At 47.4% G+C, this 20913-nt stretch overlaps 11 protein-coding genes across 11 annotated transcripts; 5 read left to right on the top strand and 6 right to left on the bottom strand.

Moving 5' to 3' along the window:
• The first annotated feature begins 1353 nt into the window (after positions 1 to 1353).
• LY89DRAFT_243869 (uncharacterized protein) lies at positions 1354 to 3159 on the top strand. The gene is made up of 2 exons (XM_018206142.1): positions 1354 to 1511; positions 1782 to 3159. Exons 1-2 carry the CDS (start codon positions 1443 to 1445, stop codon positions 2892 to 2894), a joined length of 1182 nt encoding a protein of 393 aa, XP_018065749.1. The 5' UTR covers positions 1354 to 1442; the 3' UTR covers positions 2895 to 3159.
• Positions 3160 to 4058: 899 nt separating this feature from the next.
• LY89DRAFT_739582 (RNA-binding domain-containing protein) lies at positions 4059 to 5664 on the bottom strand (the record flags this gene model as incomplete). The annotated part of the gene is made up of 3 exons (XM_018220482.1): positions 4059 to 4398; positions 4447 to 5051; positions 5098 to 5664. The coding sequence occupies 3 exons, from the start codon at positions 5662 to 5664 to the stop codon at positions 4059 to 4061; spliced, it is 1512 nt and encodes a 503-aa protein (XP_018065748.1).
• Positions 5665 to 6025: 361 nt separating this feature from the next.
• On the top strand, positions 6026 to 7524 carry LY89DRAFT_595179 (uncharacterized protein; the record flags this gene model as incomplete). Its single annotated transcript, XM_018209845.1, has 4 exons — positions 6026 to 6254; positions 6427 to 6530; positions 6771 to 7215; positions 7268 to 7524. The coding sequence occupies 4 exons, from the start codon at positions 6026 to 6028 to the stop codon at positions 7522 to 7524; spliced, it is 1035 nt and encodes a 344-aa protein (XP_018065747.1).
• Positions 7525 to 7618: 94 nt separating this feature from the next.
• On the bottom strand, positions 7619 to 9308 carry LY89DRAFT_689245 (uncharacterized protein). The gene has a single exon (XM_018215873.1). The coding sequence runs from the start codon at positions 9216 to 9218 to the stop codon at positions 7710 to 7712; it is 1509 nt and encodes a 502-aa protein (XP_018065746.1). The 5' UTR covers positions 9219 to 9308; the 3' UTR covers positions 7619 to 7709.
• A 132-nt stretch (positions 9309 to 9440) lies between these two features.
• Positions 9441 to 10603, top strand: LY89DRAFT_655216 (uncharacterized protein). Its single transcript, XM_018212334.1, has 2 exons — positions 9441 to 9956; positions 10003 to 10603. The coding sequence occupies exons 1-2, from the start codon at positions 9551 to 9553 to the stop codon at positions 10242 to 10244; spliced, it is 648 nt and encodes a 215-aa protein (XP_018065745.1). The 5' UTR covers positions 9441 to 9550; the 3' UTR covers positions 10245 to 10603.
• On the bottom strand, positions 10361 to 10900 carry LY89DRAFT_710411 (uncharacterized protein; the record flags this gene model as incomplete). The annotated part of the gene is made up of 2 exons (XM_018217826.1): positions 10361 to 10788; positions 10888 to 10900. The coding sequence occupies 2 exons, from the start codon at positions 10898 to 10900 to the stop codon at positions 10361 to 10363; spliced, it is 441 nt and encodes a 146-aa protein (XP_018065744.1).
• A 295-nt stretch (positions 10901 to 11195) lies between these two features.
• LY89DRAFT_674708 (uncharacterized protein) lies at positions 11196 to 12674 on the top strand (the record flags this gene model as incomplete). The annotated part of the gene is made up of 2 exons (XM_018213458.1): positions 11196 to 12374; positions 12420 to 12674. The coding sequence occupies 2 exons, from the start codon at positions 11196 to 11198 to the stop codon at positions 12672 to 12674; spliced, it is 1434 nt and encodes a 477-aa protein (XP_018065743.1).
• Positions 12675 to 12762: 88 nt separating this feature from the next.
• On the bottom strand, positions 12763 to 14319 carry LY89DRAFT_739575 (uncharacterized protein; the record flags this gene model as incomplete). The annotated part of the gene is made up of 2 exons (XM_018220481.1): positions 12763 to 13511; positions 13560 to 14319. The coding sequence occupies 2 exons, from the start codon at positions 14317 to 14319 to the stop codon at positions 12763 to 12765; spliced, it is 1509 nt and encodes a 502-aa protein (XP_018065742.1).
• Positions 14320 to 14926: 607 nt separating this feature from the next.
• On the top strand, positions 14927 to 16510 carry LY89DRAFT_674706 (nagb/rpia/CoA transferase-like protein; the record flags this gene model as incomplete). The annotated part of the gene is made up of 2 exons (XM_018213457.1): positions 14927 to 15045; positions 15094 to 16510. 2 exons carry the CDS (start codon positions 14927 to 14929, stop codon positions 16508 to 16510), a joined length of 1536 nt encoding a protein of 511 aa, XP_018065741.1.
• A 567-nt stretch (positions 16511 to 17077) lies between these two features.
• Positions 17078 to 18510, bottom strand: LY89DRAFT_689241 (NmrA-like family protein). Its single transcript, XM_018215872.1, has 3 exons — positions 18171 to 18510; positions 17693 to 18109; positions 17078 to 17647 (listed from the first exon to the last, which is right to left on the bottom strand). Exons 1-3 carry the CDS (start codon positions 18201 to 18203, stop codon positions 17210 to 17212), a joined length of 888 nt encoding a protein of 295 aa, XP_018065740.1. The 5' UTR covers positions 18204 to 18510; the 3' UTR covers positions 17078 to 17209.
• Positions 18511 to 18893: 383 nt separating this feature from the next.
• Positions 18894 to 20139, bottom strand: LY89DRAFT_739572 (uncharacterized protein; the record flags this gene model as incomplete). Its single annotated transcript, XM_018220480.1, has 2 exons — positions 18894 to 19863; positions 19913 to 20139. 2 exons carry the CDS (start codon positions 20137 to 20139, stop codon positions 18894 to 18896), a joined length of 1197 nt encoding a protein of 398 aa, XP_018065739.1.
• Between the last annotated feature and the right edge of the window lie 774 nt (positions 20140 to 20913).

Below are 20913 nucleotides of genomic sequence, written 5' to 3'. Positions count from 1 at the left end.
ATTTGAGGGAGAAGAGGGAGAAGAGGGACGAATTGTTGAATGGCTGACTAAATTCTGGATGTTCACGCTTCCCACTCAGCCCCCCGTGAATGTGCCCGTTCTTGTCTCACTTGGGCCTCGTGCCCCGTTTTCGGTGTGGTGAGGGGCATTTTCACGGACAGCGATAACGATAAGCCTGAGACGGCGAACGGATGTAGATGTAGATCACAGAGGATGACGAGATTTTGAATGTTTATATTTAGATTCATAGGCAATTCCTGAGCGTCCGAGCTGACTAGTTGTCCTTTGAAAGCGAGTATCATAGGGTAACTAGGTGAGTAGGTTAAATTTCAGGGTCTTGTATTGTCACACTTCTTCTCCTCTGGCGTCCGAGGTGAGAGCGATGATCATCATCTATCCTCCTTCATTGGTTCATTCTCGTGTGACCTCCTCGACCTTAATCTGCCACGTGTCCCATATCACGTGGAGCTATGCTATCCAGCCAGCCTCTTCTCCCATCTTCATCTAGCTCTGTACAATCTTATCTTAGCTATTAGACTATGTTTCTCCCTTTGCCAGATTTGGGAGCTTTTGTCGAATTTCTATCCTGACACTACCCTCGAGAACAGTTACTGACTCGAGGCAGTCCCGGGAGTACAGTCTCATTTTCATTTGTTGGTCAAGTGGCAGTGGTCATCTATCTCCGAGCTTTGAGAAGGCCACCTCTTGTAAACAGGCAGGAGGGTTTGTCCGGAGATAGAGCCTCTCAATAAATATTTCCACTATTCAGCAGTTATTTATTGGCTTCGTAAGTAGAAGCTATGTAGTGCAGCCTGCACTTCGATTTACCATCACAGGATACCGTGTTGTTGTCGTGGAGGTTTTCTCGAGCATATCTCTCCGTCTGATTTTCTCTTGGATTGGTCACTTCCCTCGCCCCGAACGAGCTCCATGGAGTGCGAGATCTTGGATTGAAAGAAGAGAAAGGGGAGAGAGAGAGGAGCTTGGCTGTTGAGCTAGTGTCCAAGTGGCCTGGGACTGAACGGGTGCCTAATTCTCATTTGCAACATCGGGATGTGAATCAGAGAAAGAGGTTGGGAAGGGAGGAAAGTGGATTGAAGGATTACTTGGCGACTTTGAAGCTCAATATCGAAGAGGGAAAGCATTGACCTGCTGCTCATAGAAGTGCGGCAAGACGTATCAGCAAAGATCGGAGATAAATTGTAGGCAACCACCAAGCGTAGAGCCTCATTTCGGCTTCTAAACAACGCGATTGGACAGCATGAATTTTACCCCTATTTCGTCTCAGGTCAATGACTTGCTTGACCTCAATCGAAAAGTACATTCAACATTCAAATTCCCAGGCGTCAGCTGCACGAACTCACCTCGGCTTCCTGAGAATATCCGTGGACAAACAAAAATTGAATCTCGGCTTCCTGAACATCTGAGTGGCTCAATTCAACATGTCCACACAACGTCGCCACCCCAAGACTCGTGCAGGTTGCGTACCTTGTAAGCAAAGGAGGATCAAGGTATGGAAATACTAGTTCATCGTGTTGTGTTTGATTTCTCGGCTAGCAATTTTGAATGTCGTCTCAACTGAGATCTCTATATTTGGACGATTTCTCGTCTTTCCCATGCAACCATTCCTTCATATCCTTTGATTTCACAATGGAAAATCTAGTCCTTTTCCCCCTCATTCTACTTGGTATCGTTGTCATGTTTGGCATGGCCGGCATGGCACAAATGCTACACGCTCAGAAGCCAACCAGAGGAAGCGACGTTTAACTAACAACTCAAAGTGTGATGAGACAACACCATCTTGCCGGCATTGTCAACGACGAAAACTCACCTGCTCATTCCTGCGTTATGTCCCTTTGAAACCACGACCTCACTCACCTTCACCCACAAGCCCGCCCAACAACGCACTCCTCGGTCTCCCGCTCCAATTCAAAATCCTCGACCTGGAACTTCTCCATTTCTACACCACCACGACCAGCCTCGAACTCCTTGGTCCTCATATGACCGGCACTCCCATCTGGCGAACGTCCGTCGTCACGATTTCTTTCGCATTCCCATTCCTCCTTCATGGTCTATTCTCCCTCTCGGCACTTCACCTTGTCTACCTATACTCCAACACCAACCCCGATCTCGCGCAGAAATACAACAATATCGCTACTTTGCACCATCTGAAATGTATCGCCGACTACCGGCTGGAGATCCAAAATTTGAGACCGGAGAATTCAGATGCTTGTTGTGCGTGTGCATCCTTACTCGCTGTTCATGCTTGGTACAGACGGGGCAGTCGAGGGGCCGATTTATTCTTCGCGGATGAAGGGTTGTCTTGGTATAAATTGCATCGAGGGGGAGCTGAAATTCTGCAGTCTGCAATTTCCTGGGTCCAAAAAGGGGCACTGAGCAGTATGATTCGACCCTTGATGGTTTTGGAGTCCATGTTTCCGGTTCCCAGTACGTCATTGGTGTTGGTTGACATCGGTGATGATATCGACAAGCTCAATGCGATTTCCAGCTGTTGGGGATTTTTTGAGGAGAAGGACACGCTTGACAGTACGCTTCAGACATTGAGATTTGCGTTCAATCTCACTTCGCACCTTTCGTCCAAATCTGGAACCGAGTTGAAAGGCAGTATTAGCTCCTGTATTGCAACTTTGTCCTGGATGACTCTTGTTCCGCTGAGGTTCTGTGAGATGGTCGAGGAGAAATGTCCACAAGCTTTGATTCTTGTTGCTGTCTATTGTATATTATTGAAACGAATTGAGGGGTTTTGGTGGATTGAAGGGAAGGCTGAGAGTTTATTGGAGGCTGTAGAAGGTGAATTGGGCGATGGCTGGCAAGCATGGTTGGAATGGCCGAGGAGAGAGGTTGAGACTGGTGCGCACACACCTTGGAAATAGAACTTGTAGATTATCTCGGTGTACCTCTCGAAGTATGACTCGTCTTCTGAGCCTATATACAAAAAGAATTCGACGAAAACTCTTCATCTGGATGTCCCTTTCAAGCGACATCCGAAGTCAAATATAAGAGGCATGCTCAATCTCGCAACTTTTCCAAGTCCTCATCAGGATACTTTGTGCGTCATGGTGAAGCGTTGACTTTTGGCTCTCGAAACTTGGTTGGCAGAAATACACACACTTAATGTGATCGCAGCGTGATATGGCAAGGCATCTAATGACCAAACTGAATATTTTTGATTCTCGGATGAAGAAAACTTTCGACAGACAGCAAACTCGAGTCTGAGTTCAATCTGAACACGCTTCAAAGCTACAGTAGTTGAAGGCTTCTAGGTAGGTTCCACAAGTACAACCGTGAAATGCGCAAATCGCGCTGACCGCGCTGATTGGGCCAAATGCTAGAGTCAGGTTCGAGAAAATCATGTTGTAGACTTACGAAGACAGAGCAAAGACATATCAGTCTTTTCGGGGATCAACGGTAAGAGTTGATGATTCCAGGCTTTGTATCTGTGCCCCAATCTTTGACCCTGAATGCAGCACAAATCCATAATTGAAACTTAACATAAATTTTACGATTCACACTCATAATAGGCAAGTTGGTAGGACGTTTATTATCATTGCAGTAGACAAGTTGCAAGGAGCAACAACAAATTGCAAGCAGTAATGGCGAATTGCAGGCAGGATTACTCACCATATGATACAGGTGCGAAACTACCGCACTGGAGACGAAAGAAATAACAGAACTTTTCCCATCCCAAAGACAATTGATCCCTCATGCCCACATGAAGCTCGATCCACTCCAAGATACCCGTAGATATAAGGAGATTCATTTCGACTTCGTAGTATTCAAGAGCCCACAGTCATCAATGCCAACGCCCACAATGCATCAAAAAGCCAAAGCAAGTCCGTAGACAAGCAAGCCACAAGCCAACAATCCACTGTGATGTGTCAAGCCCACAAGTTTGATCTCAAAGCCCACAGCTCCTAGGAAGGAGTATAGTCAAGAGCCCACAACCCACAAAGCCAACAGCCCCACAAGTTAACACTTAGCTGTAAAAGCTTTGTGCGGCAGTGTTAACAGGCATGCAGTGCAAGTCATGCCGAGACTTAAAAAGTCTGCTTCTTGCCCTTGAAGTCTCCGAAGCCGCCACGGTTTGTGGAGCCTCCGCGACCACCTCGAGCACCCCCACGTCCACCACGATCACCAAAGCCACCACGACCTCCTCGGCCTCCGCCACGGCCACCTCCAAATCCACCACGTCCACCTCCTCGTCCGCCACCGAATCCACCTCGGCCTCCTTCCGTGCGTTCAGGTCTTGGTTGAGCGTAGTCGAGACGAACGGGACGGCCAGCAATCTCTTGACCAAGCATAGCCTCGTATGCGGTCTTGGCATCATCGATGGAGGAGAAGGTAACGTATCCGAAGCCCTTGGGGTTGCCACTCTCTCTAAAAGAAGGTTAGGACAATTCAACGAACGAATGTGGAGACACTCACTGATCAGTTGGAAGTCTGATGTTAACGACGGTAGCATGAGCACCAAAAGCCTCAGCAACAGTATTCTCATCAGCATCAAAGGAAAGGTTACCGCAGAAAAGGGTATCGGAAGGCTCATTCTTCTGGTCACCGAATTGCTTGGCACGATCTTGAGCGCGATCGCGAGGAGCATCGTTGCTTCGTGGTGTAGAGAAATCAACATTGGCCTCACGACCATCAATGAGAGAACCCTTCTTGGCCTTGAGAGCAGCAGCGGCAGAAGAGGAGCTGGTGAACTCAACATATCCGAAACCCTTGGATCGACCAGTAGCCTTGTCGCTGATGACACGAGCACCAGAGATCTCACCAAACTCCTCGAATTCGCGGTATAGCCACTCATCATCAACGTTCCAGCTCAAGTTACCAACGAACAGGTTCTTGGAGCCATCATCAACAGCCTCGGTCTTGGCCTTCTTGACAGTCTCAACGGTATCCTCCTCAGCCTTACGCTTCTTGCTTGGGGCTTCCTCCTTCTCACTATCATCGGAATCCTCCTCGTCATCGCTAGAATCGGAAGAGGCAGATTCGTCGGAGTCTTCCTCATCATCCTCGGAATCAGAAGTCTCCTGCATATTATTAGCAATTGAAATCTCTGCACATCGCACAACTTACAGTAGCCTTAGCAACAGCCTTTGCAGCTCCATTGACAGCGGCCTTGCCAGTCTCAACAGCCTTCTTTGCAACATTCTTGGCGACAGCAACAGGCTTGGCCTCCTCTTCGGAATCATCCTCAGACTCGTCGCTATCATCGCTGTCGGAAGCGGCAGCAGACTTCTCGGACTCGTCAGAATCGGAAGCGTCAGAGTCATCTTCTGAAGAATCAGAAGAATCGGAGGAATCAGAGGAATCTACCTCTTGCTTCTTGACAGCACCGTTGGTCTTTCCGTTAGCCTTTCCATTGGCGACTGGCTTCTTGACCTCAAGTTCTTCCTCAGAAGAGTCGGCGCTCGAGTCAGAGTCGGCCTCAGATTCGGATTCAGAGTCAGAAGATGGGGTAGCAGCCTTGACGGGCTTTGACTTCTTGCCGTTCACCTTGGTTGCAACCTCCTTTGCGACAGCCTTGGACTTGGCATTGGGAGTCTGAGAGGGTTTAGTGACAGATGCGTTTTTGACCTTGGAAAGAGGTTTGACTTCAGATTTGGCCTTGCTGGCCGACTTGACTTGCTTGCTCTTTGCCATTATGACTGATTGTATTAATGAAGAGAGGAGATGGAAGGATTGATGAGGGATCGAAAATAATTTCGAGGAATGTTGCGGAGGGAGGAGGTTGGAAAATAATGAAGAAAAAAGTTCGAAGGCGGTGGGCGAAAGCTCTTATCAGGAATTTTTTTCTTCGCCTATCAAAGCTGGGCTAGCACTTTTAGCGTGATGCGGATGGTTTGTGGCCTGAGGTTGCAGCAAGAGTTTCGGCCTTAGAACTACTTCAATTCGAGAGCTTTAAACACAACAGCAGCAATCGAAGGAAGGGACAATTCCACGACCAGGCTCTCAATCCCCTTTCCGACCTCGAAAATCTCACACCTCTCCGCACATTGTCACAATGGCACCAACTCCCGAGTCTGCCGCATTCCTTGCGAAGAAACCAACTGTTCCTCCTACCTTCGATGGAGTCGACTATGATGATACACCACGATTAAAGCAAGCACAAGATGCAATCATCCGAGAACAATGGGTGAAGAGCATGATGGCAAGATTGGTCCGAGAAGAATTGGGAAAGTGCTATTACAAGGAGGGCGTCAATCATTTGGAGAAGTGCGGAGCTCTACGAGGTAAGCTGCAACATTGGTGAAGGACTTGAGAGGAAGATGCCAGAAAATATCACAATTGGCACCGTTCCCCATATTTTGATTGTACTATCTGAAGCTTTGTTGACCATTTGGTATTACAGAACGATATTTCGAGCTCTTGAAGGAGTCGAAGGTTAAGGGTTACCTATTCGAGCAACAAAACTACATTCCAAAGTCATAGAAGGTATAGAGGCGAGAAGGCACCAAGTCGAGGAGTTTAGGGATCGGGTGCGGCTTGTGGGAAGTCTGCTGGAAAGAGTTGGATGCATGCCGCGAGTTCAATGCTGCCAATGTTCGTCCACGTAGGAACATTCACGATCGAGGTCCAGCAGTGCTTCAGACGATATCAGCTGTAAATATTAAAACTGTACAACCATCACTATCTCCTTGATATGGCCTTGTGATTCTATTTCAATGTGTTGTGCCGTCTGAATTTGATATTGACTACCATCTTGTCATTTCTCGGCCACCGTACAACAACCAAAAAATATCTCGAAGCTCTCCAACACACTTCAGCACATCAACTCCAACTCCACAATGATTTGCTCACGGTGCCTACGACGAGCATCTGCTCTTCGAAACATTCCATCAATCGCCCGCTCATTCTCCTCCTCCAATACCTCCCTTTCTCCAGCAACCGCGTCTCCTCGAACCTCAGGATCGCCAGCAGCAACCTCGACAGGAATCGCGCAACCCTTCTCAACTCCTCTGAGCCCAGCCCCAAACGATGTCTCTCTCGGCGTTGGACTACGACCGAAATCGAAAACTCCTCTACCAGTTTCCAGCTGCCCAGCAGGAACACCCATGAAGGGAATAAATTACCTAAAGGCAAAAGATGATCCTGTTGCTTTGCCGGAAGAGGAATACCCAGAATGGTTATGGAGGTGCTTAGATGCAAAGAAGAACGAAGGCGACGAAGACGGAGTTGTTGGAGATGAGTTCTGTAAGTATTCTTTTGCCATCGTACCTACTTCGATTTGCTAACATCTGTAAAGCCAAATCGAAGAAACTACGTCGAAAAGCAGCGAAGCGTCAACGAAAATTAGAAGCAGCTCGTCTTGCATCAGGAGATTTGAGTGCATTGGAACCAAAGATTCCTCTTACACAACAATCAATTGATCTACCGTCCAACGAGGAGGGAACTATTAGAGGGGCACTGCAGGCTGGGGATAGGAGAGAAGAACTAAGAGAGGCTATGAGGAGGGAGAGAAGGTCGAAGATTAAAGAGAGCAATTTCTTGAAGGGCATGTAGATCCAGGCTTACGGGCGTCAAGAGTTAGCTGTATGATATGTATAAGACACCAGAAGCATCACGAAGATATCAGGGCACAATGTCAATATTGTATGATTCCGTGTCTGTATTATAGACTGCTGCAAATCCAGGCATATCGAGACTTTCTGTCCCAATGTGGTATACAAGTACAATATTACACCCGCCTATTCGTTCTCCTCTTCCTCTCCAATAGATGACTTCTTCAATTGTACCTCTTGCCTCAACTTCCTAATGAACCCCTCTAGACGCTCTCGCAAGAGTGGATTCTTCTGAGAAGAGAGGGATTCTTGATTTGCCCGAATCTTATTCTCAAGTTCTGCAATATCCTCTCTGGTACCTTGAATCTGTGCCAACCGAGCTTTCTCTTCTTCATCAATCTCATTCGGTGCATCGACTCCGTCATCATCACCATCGTCATCATCAAACGAGTCATCACCACTATCTTCTTCTGGCTCAACTTGAGGTGCAACTGATGGAGTTCCTGCGACATCTGGAGTAGCCGCATTGGCTGATTCGGCTTCAAGGGCATCCAACAAATCAGCCTCAAGATCCTCGTCAACCTCAACCTCTTCCTCGCCGGCTGGTTGGTGGCCGAAATATCCTTGATCTTCCTCAATATCTCCTTCAGCATCTTCTTCGTCATCATATCCTGGAGTGCTTTCGTTGAATTGACTGGCACGTCTATGCTCGGCTTCAGGGTCGAAGATCTCATACTGTGTACTGGATGCTTCCTCGTCTTTAGCCAACAACCTCTGGACATCCTCCTCTACACGCTCTATGACAGTCTTGTGAATTCGCTTTCTGAATCGATTCTTGCGGACGTAATGCATAGGCGGAGTAATACCATGGGGATATTGATAGGTTTCATCAACATCAGGCGGTAAAGGGATAGTTCGGGCATCTTCTTCTGACTGGACCTGAGCAAAGACCAAGAGCATTTGACAGATATCAGCACTCTTCCACCATCCTCTCCTATCCCAACTCTTCATACCCTCTATAATGCAAGGTAAATCGACAAGTGTAGCTGCATAGACGTTCTTTCTGACCATGACTACACCACGTCGACAATGTAAATCGAAGAACTTCATCGAGACATCCGCGCCGCCTTGAGCTTTGCTAACACCAATCTTCTTCTCCTCGATCGCCTTTCGAAGGTAATCGCAATCATCACCAGGTTGCATTCGTAGTATGAACTCTTCCTCAATGACAGGATCAATCTCGCGGTCGCTGGCCTCAGAATCATATCCAACGCCTGGGTCTCTTCGTGGAGCTTGTCCCTTGACCTTCGCCTTCAATACGATAGGTGTAGCAGGCGTTTTCGCAGCAGGAGTCTTGGGTCCTCCAGCGATGCTCAGCTTAATTTTCTTTGAAGGCTGTTGAACACTGATAGTTGCGCCATCCTCATCGTTATCCGTATCAGTCTCCTCCTTGAACCGCTTCTTGCTTTCGATGAGTTTCGCGCTCGGCTTCGCAGTTCTACCGGCTTTGGTCTTCTTGGGCTTCGGGATATCTGGAGGGATAGGAGTGGAAGGGTTCGACTTGTATTTCAGCGTCAATTTCGGTTTAGATCCGCCAGGAGTCGCAACAGCAGGCGTAGTGGTCGAGGGCGTGGTTGTGGATGGAGCTGCGCCGATTCCATTGGGGACATTTATCTTAAGCTTTAACCCCGCCATGGTGATAACTTGAGAGTTGCAGTCGTAGAATATTCGTTACCGTTGCATCTCAGGCAGTTGCAGATCTGCACGAGTCTTTTCGTGTCGAGATGATGTGGAATGTCAAAAGTGTGGGGGATGAGGCTGAGGAATATCGAATTCGATACAGATAACGAGAAAAGCCACTAGTGCAGTGTAGTATCCTTCAAGCCTTTGCGACAAATCATTCACTTCTTCAGCTCAGTAACTTTTTGCTTGACAAACTTCTCTAACAAAACTTCATACCTGACTAGCCATGAAGTTATCCACGACAACCATCCTCCGACCTTGAGTTGTTTACCGCGCAATCGAAAATGACAACACCACAATCTCTTCACCATGCCCTCCTACGACCATGCATCCTCCACATTCTACGTGCAGCAGGCTACCACACAACACGACCCTCCGTGCTTGATACCCTGACCGATCTCGCGGCTCGATACATGCTGATGCTTGCGCAAACAACGGCGAATCACGCTGCGTTGAATCATACGGAGCCGGAACTTGCTTTAGAGATTTCAATTACGGATGTCAGAATGGCTATGCAGGATTGCGGTGCGTTAGCACCAGAGAATTTGTTAGAAGAGCAAGAATTCAATGGCCAGGAAGATCTACGAGGTGTTGAGGGGTTTATTGAATGGGCAATGGGAGCTGGCAATCATGAAATCAGAAGAGTTGCGTTGGAGGGGCCCGAAGGCGCAAAGGAGGACTATCTGACTGGTAAGGTCTTACACAAAATTGTTCTGCAGTGGCTAATATTGTCCAGCTCTCAAGAAGAAACACAGCGCTGCCGACGAAGAATCCAGATACAATGGTACCGTCCTTGGCCGACCTACAGAACCACGAGCTGTCAAAGTCGAAGGCAGTGACATTACAAGTCTGAAAGAATGGGCCGAGAGACTGAGGAAACCTCCAGCACCGACATCAGTCCAGACATCTTCTTCAAGACGACAATCCTCAGCTCTGAGTTCATTGGGGGACGAGGTGATGTTAGATATGGATTTTTAGGGGGCATATTTCTGCATTGCGACGGCGTTGGGGCTGGTATGTAATGATAACCTTTGGGAATACCCTCGAGAATGAATCATATGGAGTCTTTATTTCCCATCAACAACTTTTCTTCCTCAAACTGAACCCATTCCCTCGTTCTCGACTCTGTTTCCTGCCCCACCATCGACATTTTCCCCTCCTTGTCTTGCGGCCTGGACTCCTTCTCTGGCACTCTTCTGCTCTGCTTTTTGTCTGTCGAGATCACTTGTCAAACTTCCTTGTTCGCCCCATCCAGCATCTTTCTTGTTGAATTGTGCATCCATCACATCTCCTTCTCCAGCAGCTCTCATCTGCTCTCCTTCCAAATCTTCGTCCTGTGGTCCAACTTTAGAACCTGGTAGGGTTGCATTGCTGTCGTCAGCATTGTCTTGAGGATGATCACCATGTCCAGCTGCCGTTGCAGAGCCGACTGATGTTGCTGGAGTAGCTGTGGAGGAAGGGTTTGTATCGTCTGGACCGAATGTTGTACCCGCACCTCGTGCTGAGTTGAGTGATGATTGATCTTTAGAGGCAGACATGGTGGCTTCGTCTTGGAGCTGGTTTTATGGTATGTTCAAATCAAACTGGGGAATAGGTTTTATTCCAAGATGAAGACTTGTACGACTTGAATCCATGGCAGGTAGATTTTCACAGTAGCTTCCCCACGATGAGTGACGTAAATGAGCTTGATTATATGCACCCCTTCAGCCACTAAACACACTCTTCAGCCTTGCATAGCCTTGGCCAAGACAACAATGTTTCAACCGCAGCGCGTCTGAAGATATATCTTCACATTTCACTACCTTTGAACCGATAATCTCTATTGACAAGATACAACTCTTCCTGAGTGAAGTTTGAGAGAAGGTCTTCCTCCGTTGCGGCACGCACGCACCAAACCCATATGGTGATCACCGGTTGATCTCTATCAAAATGCCCTTTCCATTCACACTTCCAACGACATCGGCCTTCTCGTTCTCTACATTCTTCACAAGTGATTCTCATCCTTCATTACCTCTTTCAGCAAGCACGTATCGAGGTGTGTTGAGAGATACTCTGAAGAAACACAAGCGTTTACCTCCCTCTGAGCAATCTCCGCATCTTGCTTCCGTTCTATTGAGTCTGAACAATTACATTCCCTACCTCCTTGCTCTAGATGACGGGCTAGGAAGCAAACAGGTCGCTGGAGAAGAGGTAGATGTCGTTCTCAAATCCACACCCACCTCAGAATGGCGACCGACATTATCAGAGGCAGCCGTGCCAGGTCGTGAGATGGGTCGACTCAAGATCCAGTCCCTAGAATACGAGACATATTTCGTTCTATCAACTCTGTCTTATACCTACACGCTTCTCTCTCGAGTCTCACTTCACCCTCTGTACTCCTCAGCAACAGCCTCGCCGAGTACAGAACAACGAACACTAGCCATTACCACAGCCACAAAACATCTCCTACAGGCAGCCTCAATTCACGACTACTTGTCTACACGATCTGATCAGGTTTCATCAGCTCCACCTTGTGTTGATATTGCCAAATCGACCTTCAAAGCGCTCACTTCTCTCGCTCTAGCCGAGGCCACTCTCCTTGCCGTCCTGAAGGATGATCCATATCCTGCAGCGGTTGCCCAAGATCGTAACAAGAATGACAAAGAATGGATGATCAAGGCACCTGAAATTCCCAAGGTTCGAGCACATCTGTTTGCTCGACTTTGTCTTGCAGCAGCTGAGCATGCGGCGAATACGCTTTCTTTGCTGCACACCAGCTCCGGAGCGACAAAGGGGAAGGTAGATGGCGATCTGTTGAAGTATGTGGAAGATTTGAGAAGAACGGGAAGAGGGAAAGCTTGTCGATTCTTTGGTATCGATGCAGAATTGGGAGGTCAGACTGGTGCTGCGATTGCATGGCTGAAGGCTGGAATGCACGAACTCGGACTTGGTGCGAAAGGGGAAGCGAGGAAAGGTCTCGTATTTGCAAGGATGAAGAAAGGGTGGGATGAGAAGAGGGAGGATAAGCGTGTAGAGAAGGGTTCGCATTGGGGATCCGATGCGGGGAGATTCGAAGAAGGAAGAGTGATTGAAATGTTGGAGAAGAAATGGACTAAGATGAACGACACGGTAAGTCTGAATCAGTCACATGCCTCGCAAACTAATCACATGTAGATAAATACACAAGAAATACCTCCGACTGGACCCCTTATGGCCTCAATGCCATCTGGGAGAGAGATGCATAAAGTGACGCCTTTCGTACCACTTGTCCTTGATACATCGATCTTGGAAAGCATGCGAGCTCCGCCCGATCGAGCTGATGACTATGGAGTTGATGGGAGTTCGGAAGATGAAGCGGAGGAACAGGCACCTGCAGGAGCATTTCCAGGAACTAAAGGCGATTACTCGGGTAGTGGTAGCTATTATTGATCTAGGAAGTGAAGTAAAATGCTTTGTCAACGTGCTCGAGTATGAACCCGGATGCAGCTATGAGTATGCATTGACTCTAATCGACCTTTCACATATCATGCTCATTCCCACTCGCCTTACTCATGCCATCCTTGACCTCTTCACCTCTTGCAGTGACTTCATGGTCTCCTTCCATCTCTTTGTCGGCCATCACAGGACCTTCGTTCTCCGACCCGCTCTTCTTTTCGTCCTTCTCCTCAACCTCTCCCTTCTTGACGTCTGGTTCATCCTTTTCCTCACCGAGTGAAAGCGTGGTCAATCCTGGCTCACTCAACTTCGGAGACTTCTCCTCATCAAACTCCTCCCTCTGCATTAGAGCTTCAACCTTCGCCTCTCCTCCTCTTGGTCTAATCGGCAATGCAGGTGGAGGCATCTCCAATTCTTCTGCACTCTCATCATTTTCACCTACTTCCACTACAGACTTCAGAGCCGTCGACTTGCTCTGATCAGGCAAGACACTCCTCGGCATCTCATCCAGTTCCTTCCAGATCCCATATGCTTTGATTGCTCTATTCAGACCTTCATGAGCCTTATCCAGATCTTTGTGATATTCGATATTTATCAAATCAATGAATCCTTGTCTAGATAGCATTGGCATGTTCGGTTTGAAGCTGATCGACTGTCTGATCCTCTTCTCCACTGCAGATGTCGGCTCGTCGATTGAGTCGTTGTCTGAAGATGTCTTTGGTCGAACGTTCAGGTTGTGTGATATGTTGTTATCTGAGAAGTAGAGACCGAGTTCGAAGTCTGCAATATCTTTGGAGTTGTCGCCATCGTCGCTCTGCAAAGTTCTCTTCCCTGTTCGTTGTGAGCTTGACTCTCTTTTAGCATAAATCGTCGACTTACAAGAATTCAATTCCAAATCACATCCTTGAACATCCAAAAAAGCTGAATAGGTCTCTGGTCTAAGATACTCAGTATGATCCGGATCGAGATGACTGAAAATGGTACTCATCAATGCCACGAAGATTGGCCTCGGAGTTCCATCTGCCTCAAACAACGACTCCCACTTCGCTGGTCTGGGATATGAAGGAGCACTGCTATCGACGCGTTCGATACCTCGGAGAACACACTTTGGTGGAGAAGGTGGCAGAGAGTTGACTGGATTTTGCGCAAGAGGAGAGGATGAGTTGCTTCCTTTCTCTTGCTCCTTGCCTTTGTCGAGGCCTCCAGTCATCACAGAAGGCGAACGTCCACGAAGCTCCACATTCTTGAACTCATCTTCCTTCACATCAACGCTACCCTTCCTATTCTTCTTATCCATCTTCTCCAATGGCGCTTTCATGATATTCCACAAAGCACCCCAATTCGCCGTTGGCATTTCAGACACTCTCACTGACTGCCGTGCTGAATTCTGACGAGGCGGCAATGCTGGTGCAGCACGAGGAGCGAAGCCAGGTAGAGAGGGAACCACGAATCCCGATGATTTGAGGATCATAGTTGTATGAGACTCGGAGTGAGGTCTTGAGAATTGCTTTATCACGAAGCAGTTCGCGCATAAATGATAGTCCGGACAAGTATGACATGCAATTCGAGCTCGGCCAGTAGGAATCTTCTCACTACAGCCATTGCAAGAATATAGGTCTTGAGTATTCTGATCTGCCATGTTGCTGATCTGAATGATCAATTGAGGGGAGTCGTGGAAGAAAACAACAAAATGAGGAGAAGCAAACAAGCTTCTGATTCTGTTTCCAATCACATGTTGGATCATGCTCTGTGCTTCTCCGTGGTCCTAGACCACGATATGAGAGGTCGTAACATGGAGGCTGCATCTTGGCTATGGTCAATGCGATGTATCAAGACTGTGCGTTTGCAGCAAACGCGTACGCTTTGATGAAGAACCTATCGCCCAGAAGAAATGTTGACTCGGGAGCTTTGACAACGATTGCGATTGACGACTGATAGAAGAAATATGTATACTTATGGATGCCTGAATGGTGAGAGAGTCATTACAACAGAAATTCCCGAGCGATGAGATTTAAGACAGGAGGAAAGAAGAAGAAAGAAATCTTCGATACCATAATCTGGCCATCACGTGCTTCATTCCCGGGCCAATCATTGCGACCCCGACGACAGGGACATTCTCGGATGATGTTCACACTCAACATCACCTCATCATCTTGCATTTCATGAACGACGTCCGTATGAGATTTCTTACAAGAAGCCTGAAGTATGCCGTCAAAACAACCCAGGCTCGAAGCTTTCATGCCACCATGTCTTCGAATTTGAGAAAGAGATCCGTCGTCTCCTCGTTCATTTGCACGCCGCCGAACTCCCCTTCTGGATTCACCTTTGCTCTATTCAAACGGAGTCAGGATGTCTCAACATATCGGTAAGCTATCTTGATGTCTCGGCTCTTCGCCTTCTGATGCCATGACAGTGGCAAATGGGCTGTTTGCTCCGGCTCAATTGACAAGACCGATTTGAGTCCCGCTGCTGCAGCGAAGCGTGAAATCCTGGAAGAAACCCAACTTTCAGACTGCGATATCTCGCTACTTCGAAGAGGTAGACCATTCAGTCTCATCGATGAAGCTCTCCAAACGGAATGGACCATTCACCCCTTTGCTTGGCAGCTGAAGGAAGGTGCAAACCAGATCAAATTTGACTGGGAACATATCGAGTTCAAGTTCATCAAGCCTGAAGATCTCAGCTCCTATGATCATGTACCCCAGTTGGAAGTTGGCCTGGAAAGGGTGGTTGTTAGCCCAATGACACAGAAGGCATTGACGGCTCTCAGGAATGATCATGAAAGTGGAGCTCAAGCATTAGCCTTGAAAGCTCTAGATTTCTTATTGGAAGCTGCCAGAAGTGAAGAACTTGCAGGTATCTGGTCAAGTGAGGAATACTGGAAGGAATTGAGATGGAGAGCTTGGCATTTGGCAAAGAATGGAAGACCAAGTATGGCTGCTGCAATCGAATCCAGTATTCTCAACGCTTTGGAAGATATAGAGAGTCATGTTTCAGAAGATGGCGGTGGGAAGATTGCAACATGCTCACTCTCAAGACTCACAAGTATTATCGAATCCGTCATATCTTCGAAACTGGATTCGGGAGCATCCAATCTGGATCCCATAGCAAGGAGCTTTACAGATCTCATTCTTCCAGAGACGAAGGGCTCGGATAAAGAATCTCGAACTAGCATGAATATCACCACGATATCAGCATCAGGGACGGTGAGAACCGGATTGCTGCGTGCGATACCACAACTCATAGCGCAGGGCATCGCGGTCAAACTTACTGTCTTGGAATCGAGACCAAACTTTGAAGGTGCCTCCTTTGTCAACACTCTTCTCGACCAATTCCAAGGCGATTCAGACATTCTCAACAAGCTGAAGTTCGAGATCGTCTCTGATGCCAGTGTTGCTAACGCTGTCAAAGATGCGCATTTCGTGGTCTTCGGAGGTGACAAGGTTATACCGAATGGCGATGTCAGTAACAAGATCGGATCATTCAGTTTAGCAGCCATTGCCAAGACGGTAAGTCCAGCTTGCAAAGTCGTTGCAATGTTCGAGACAAACAAGATCACCGGATCTGGCTTCGACTCCGAATATCTTGCCGTCGAAGAGAATGATCCAGATGAGATCATCAATGCTTGGCCATTAGTGCTTCAATCAGATCTATACATGAAAGAAACATTGGGAGCTCAAGTGAAGGTCAAAAATGAGTATTTCGAGTGGGTACCAGCAAGGTTTGTCGACCACTATATCACTGAAAAGGGTTTGTGGGGAGTGGAGGAAATTGCAAAGGCCGCAGCGGAATTGGAGGAGCGTGAGAAGAGGCTCTTTGGGGAATTGTGAGGGGTGGCATAATTGGTGTACATTGGAAACCCTCTGATGAATTTCAGATACCCAGCTAAACATCTTTCTGCTCAGATCTCCCCCAGCTCGCTTCCTTGTCTGGAGATTCTCTTAGATTCTTCCTTCACGCACCTTCCTTACTGATGCTGACAAGGACCCAAACGGGGTGAATATTATCAAATATTCGAGTGAATTGAATGGAAACGGAATCAAAAAGGGAAGGAGTCCGGAGTGAATTGAATCGAGACGTTGAGTGAAGGGAATTTGCGTTCGTATGGGAAGTTTTCGAGATCGATAAAAGCACCCCTCCTCCTTTCCATAATCGCTAACAATTTTATCATGACCACGCCACCACCATATTGGTTGCCGGGAGTGTGTCGAGGGTTGAATCAAGGAGCCCGGTGTCTGCCGATCCGGTTTTCGCTGCTCCTTCCAGTTATCAGGGGACTTGTAAAGGGTTTTGATATTGTGACGTTTTCTGTTGCCAATAAAAACTCTTTTGTCAATGATAACACTGCTATCGACATTTCACTTTTGTCAACTGTGGTTTGTTTCATCTCAGTCTCGGTCACACTGTCGATATGCCATTGCTGTCAATCTTCTACTGTTGTCAACTATATTCTGATCCATCTCAGTATCGGTCTATTACACATTGAAATGCAGCATCATGATCAAAGAGGTTAATCGTGTATGCTAAGTCTACAACACAGACTTAATAGTAGCCTTCAAATCCTCCGTCTTCAAACCCAACTCTTTATTCGCCAACTCCCCCTCCTTAGGAGACTGACCCTTCCCATCTGCAAACAAGTACACCTTCAAATAATCCCCAAAGCTAGAATAATCTCCCTTGGCCAACTTTTCATCAGCAATCTTTTGGAAATCCTCCGTCTTCTTATGATCCACAGTCCACTTCGTACCACTCTCCTCTTCAAGCAATTTCAATATCTCGTTTTGTGTAGTAGTGAAGGATGCAACTTGGATATATTTGTTGGCTGTTTGTTCGGGATGTTTGAGGATGGCTGCGACGGATTGACCTATGAATGGGAGATTGGAGCCCGTGAATGGTTCATTTCCCGAATCGAAGATCGTAGCAGTCTTATCTTTGACATTGAATCCTAGACTTCCAACTTTGAGACCCTATATTTATCAGCATTTCCCTCCACGCAGAACAGAAAGACGTACCCAGTCGAAGAACAAGCTAGTCGAAACACCAGTCCACGAGAAAGATGGATTCTCAGCAGCGAGTTTCTTCAATTGTTCCTGCAATTGTAGCTTCGCACCCAGTATCTTCGCTGTCCCACCAGTGACTTTCGGGGTATTGAGACCGAATTCACTAGGGATGAATCTCTTGACGCCAGCCTTGACAGCTTCCTCGACCAGACTACTCTGCTGCGACAATGCAAGAGTAGCAATTGTAGAAACGACAGCATCTTGACCCTTCAATGCTTCTGCGACGGAGGTGGAGGAGGAGTAATCGACTTTCTGGACTTTGACGGAGGCGGGGAATGTAGCTTTTGATTCGGCTCGTGTGAGGGCTGTAACTTCGAAACCTGCATCGAGAAGGGCTTCGATGACCGATGGGCCTAGATTTCCACTTCCCTATATCAAACAAAGGTTAGCTGCTGTTCATTGTCTCTGCGAAAAGGAAGGTGGGGCATACTCCAATGACAGCTACGTTCTTGATGTTCGACATTTTCGCAGATTGATTGAGAAGGAAGTATAGCAAGACGCTGGTAGCTAATACGAAGATGGCAGATCTAGGTCTATATAGAAAAGCAAACATTCTCGCACCATTGAGTATTCCGATGGCGATATCTTCTCAGTGGGCTGCTTGAGGTCGTTCGGCCCCACTGTGGGAGGTGTCGCGATGTGATGCGGGGTTCCTCATCGGATGCATGATTGCAAGTGGGAGCCGGTGGTCTGATCTGAATAATGCGGAGCGGAGGTGCTATGTAGATCTCTCTGGTTTCCAAAGACCTTTCTTGAGAATGGTGATGTCGTTGGATGCGATTAGAGTGAAGATTATTTTCGAGAGTAGGTTGGGTTCAGCTCGCCAAGAAATGTGGGGTTCACGAAGCCAAGCATTTCGGATTTGTTCGGTCTCACACCGAATTGAAGATTCCAGAACATATTTGATTTTCGTACTCCTGAACCAAATTGGTTTGTTGGAATCAAAGAAGGCAGTTCGCTCCTATCGTGACTTACCCTAAGAATCCGGCAGAAGTATCGAGGTCAACAAGCAATTTGCAGAGCCCAAAAGGTAACAATTTCAGAGAGATCTTCTTTGAATATGATTTGATTCAGTTCCTATGCCGATTCAACTCCAATAACTCCATCGCAATGCCCTGGGTATATCATATCTTCCTCCTTTTGAACACACTAATCAACACAAATGCAACCCTAAAACACTACACCACTTCCAATTCCACCTCGATGCCTCCAGGATCTCATCCGCATTCAACATCCCTACGTCCAAGTCGACCAACTGCTTCCATACATTCATCCTCCTCGTTGCTGGCCAAGATGGGGTATTCCAGTACCTGCTCACCAGTCCCAAACTCTTGGCCATCTCGATTTGTCCTTTCACGACATCTAATCTGGCTTGCGACAAACCACTACTTGGGATGCCCCAGAAGAGGTGAGACATCGAAGTACTGGCATAGTAAGAATTGGATGCGTTGTATGACGGAGTAAGAGCATCGAGAGGGGCATCGAAGAAGACGTCTCGGTAAGTGGTGTTTGAGAAGGTTGAATTGAGGACTGCATCAAAAGGAGTGTTTCCAGTTCCAACATGAATAATTGGTCCAGGGACGACGGCAGTCCCGTTCCAGTATGTGAGCCATCCTTTCTCGCGGAATGGTTGAAGTTGTTGCTGCACTGCTTCGAGTGTTGAGTAGCCTTCCGTCTTTAAGTCTGTCATGAGAACGATGCTTGCTGTTGGTTTTGTATCCCATACTCCATTGATTGTTCCGTTTGTAAAATTATTGTTTGGATTCTGATTCTCGAGGATCGTGGTTAACGGATCGAGGTATAATGTGCGAAATGTTCTGTTGGGACGAAGTGATCTCGCAGTATGTCCTACGAACAGCTCTCCATTGACGAGATGGCAGTCTGCTTCAACACCAGTCACGCCCAAAGACAGAGCTTGGAACAAGGGAACGGCTCGCCAATAATCGTTATGCGAGTGTATAGCTCTTGGCAGAATGTCTCGACTGAAGTTCGGCAGCCATGATGGAGAAGTGGGTATTGTCCCAGGCTCAACCCACTCAGAGACAATCTTGGAGAGGCCGGTATCTGGTAATTTTGGAGGCGACAAAACTCGAACAAGATCGAGGAGAATGGAATGGTATACGCTATTCAGATTAGCAAGTGGGTGAGGGAGAGGAGTAGGTTGACTCGTACATGATGGCAACTGCACCGAGAACCACTGCTACGGTGAAAACATATATAAAGTGTCGACAGATCTTTGGCCAGGGTGATTCCCCCAGGTCATTGCGATCAAATGATCTCCGTAAGAGTGAAATGCTATTTGTCCAGTATCGTCTTCGCCGAGAAATCTTCGGAAACCCCACCTCCAACTCGACTACCGAGACAGCGGGTTCAGTCTTGTCTGAGATCTTGTGGTCCATGGCTTCACTAACTCCGGAGAATCTGGAAACGAAACAGACAACTTCGGAGGGGGGAAGGTGTGTTTTAAACTTAGGAATGTAGACATGACCCATTCTTGAAGCGGAAGAGAAACATACTTATGGCTATGCTTTTTTCCCTAAGCCCCTTCGTCCCTCAAGCAGCTGACAGTCCATGTCAAATACATTGGCTTCTAGAAGCACTTACCCATTTCGTGGCGCAAAATGCGTGATTTCGCCAGCTTTCGCGGGGTCTAGTCCTTGTAGCACATCTAGATCGGGGTCCTTAGCCGTGCGCCACATTGGTCAAAACAATACGAGTCAAACCAGTGAGGACCTGAGGCATTTTGCCAAAGCACCAAACAAATTGATGAAAGCTCACGGATGAATTTGTTTGAGACGAAGGGTAAAAGAAGGTTCACGGCAAATGTTGATTGGAAAGAAGAGAAAGCAGGGGATGAAGATCTGAGGGATTTTTGCCAAGACTTTCGAATAAGGTTAGACACTCCGTGGTCCCTGAAAGCTTGGCAGAGCTTAAAATCTTTTCTGGGTCGGGAGCACGCGATCTTAGACTTCTCCTCGGATTTTCCGAAGGCAGCATCTTAAACTCGTTCTTTAGTGATTGATAGCGGTAGCTAAGCTCCACCGAATTCTTCCGTACGCAATTGTCTCGATCCTTATCCTTTTCCCTCCATCATTCAGAAAATACGAGGGTGAGGTCTAGCGGAGAGAGTTCAGATTTGTCTCCTCTCCTGATTATTCTGTTGAAAACACCTA

This window comes from Mollisia scopiformis, assembly GCF_001500285.1.
Source record: "Mollisia scopiformis unplaced genomic scaffold LY89scaffold_24, whole genome shotgun sequence".
Taxonomy (NCBI): domain Eukaryota; kingdom Fungi; phylum Ascomycota; class Leotiomycetes; order Helotiales; family Mollisiaceae; genus Mollisia; species Mollisia scopiformis.
Note: the sequence above shows the minus strand (reverse complement) of the source record. Positions and strands in the feature narration are given on the sequence as shown.

Excerpts from the sequence above, each read along its gene's own strand:
- LY89DRAFT_243869 (XM_018206142.1), top strand. The coding sequence starts at position 1,443 with ATGTCCACACAACGTCGCCACCCCAAGACTCGTGCAGGTTGCGTACCT. Across the intron at positions 1,512-1,781 it reads GTAAGCAAAGGAGGATCAAG|TGTGATGAGACAACACCATC; the intron begins GTATGGAAATAC and ends AACAACTCAAAG.
- LY89DRAFT_689245 (XM_018215873.1), bottom strand. The coding sequence starts at position 9,218 with ATGGCGGGGTTAAAGCTTAAGATAAATGTCCCCAATGGAATCGGCGCA.
- LY89DRAFT_689241 (XM_018215872.1), bottom strand. The coding sequence starts at position 18,203 with ATGTCGAACATCAAGAACGTAGCTGTCATTGGA. Across the intron at positions 18,110-18,170 it reads AGAACGTAGCTGTCATTGGA|GGAAGTGGAAATCTAGGCCC; the intron begins GTATGCCCCACC and ends TGTTTGATATAG. Across the intron at positions 17,648-17,692 it reads CTAGCTTGTTCTTCGACTGG|GGTCTCAAAGTTGGAAGTCT; the intron begins GTACGTCTTTCT and ends TGATAAATATAG.
- LY89DRAFT_655216 (XM_018212334.1), top strand. The coding sequence starts at position 9,551 with ATGACAACACCACAATCTCTTCACCATGCCCTCCTACGACCATGCATC. Across the intron at positions 9,957-10,002 it reads AAAGGAGGACTATCTGACTG|CTCTCAAGAAGAAACACAGC; the intron begins GTAAGGTCTTAC and ends AATATTGTCCAG.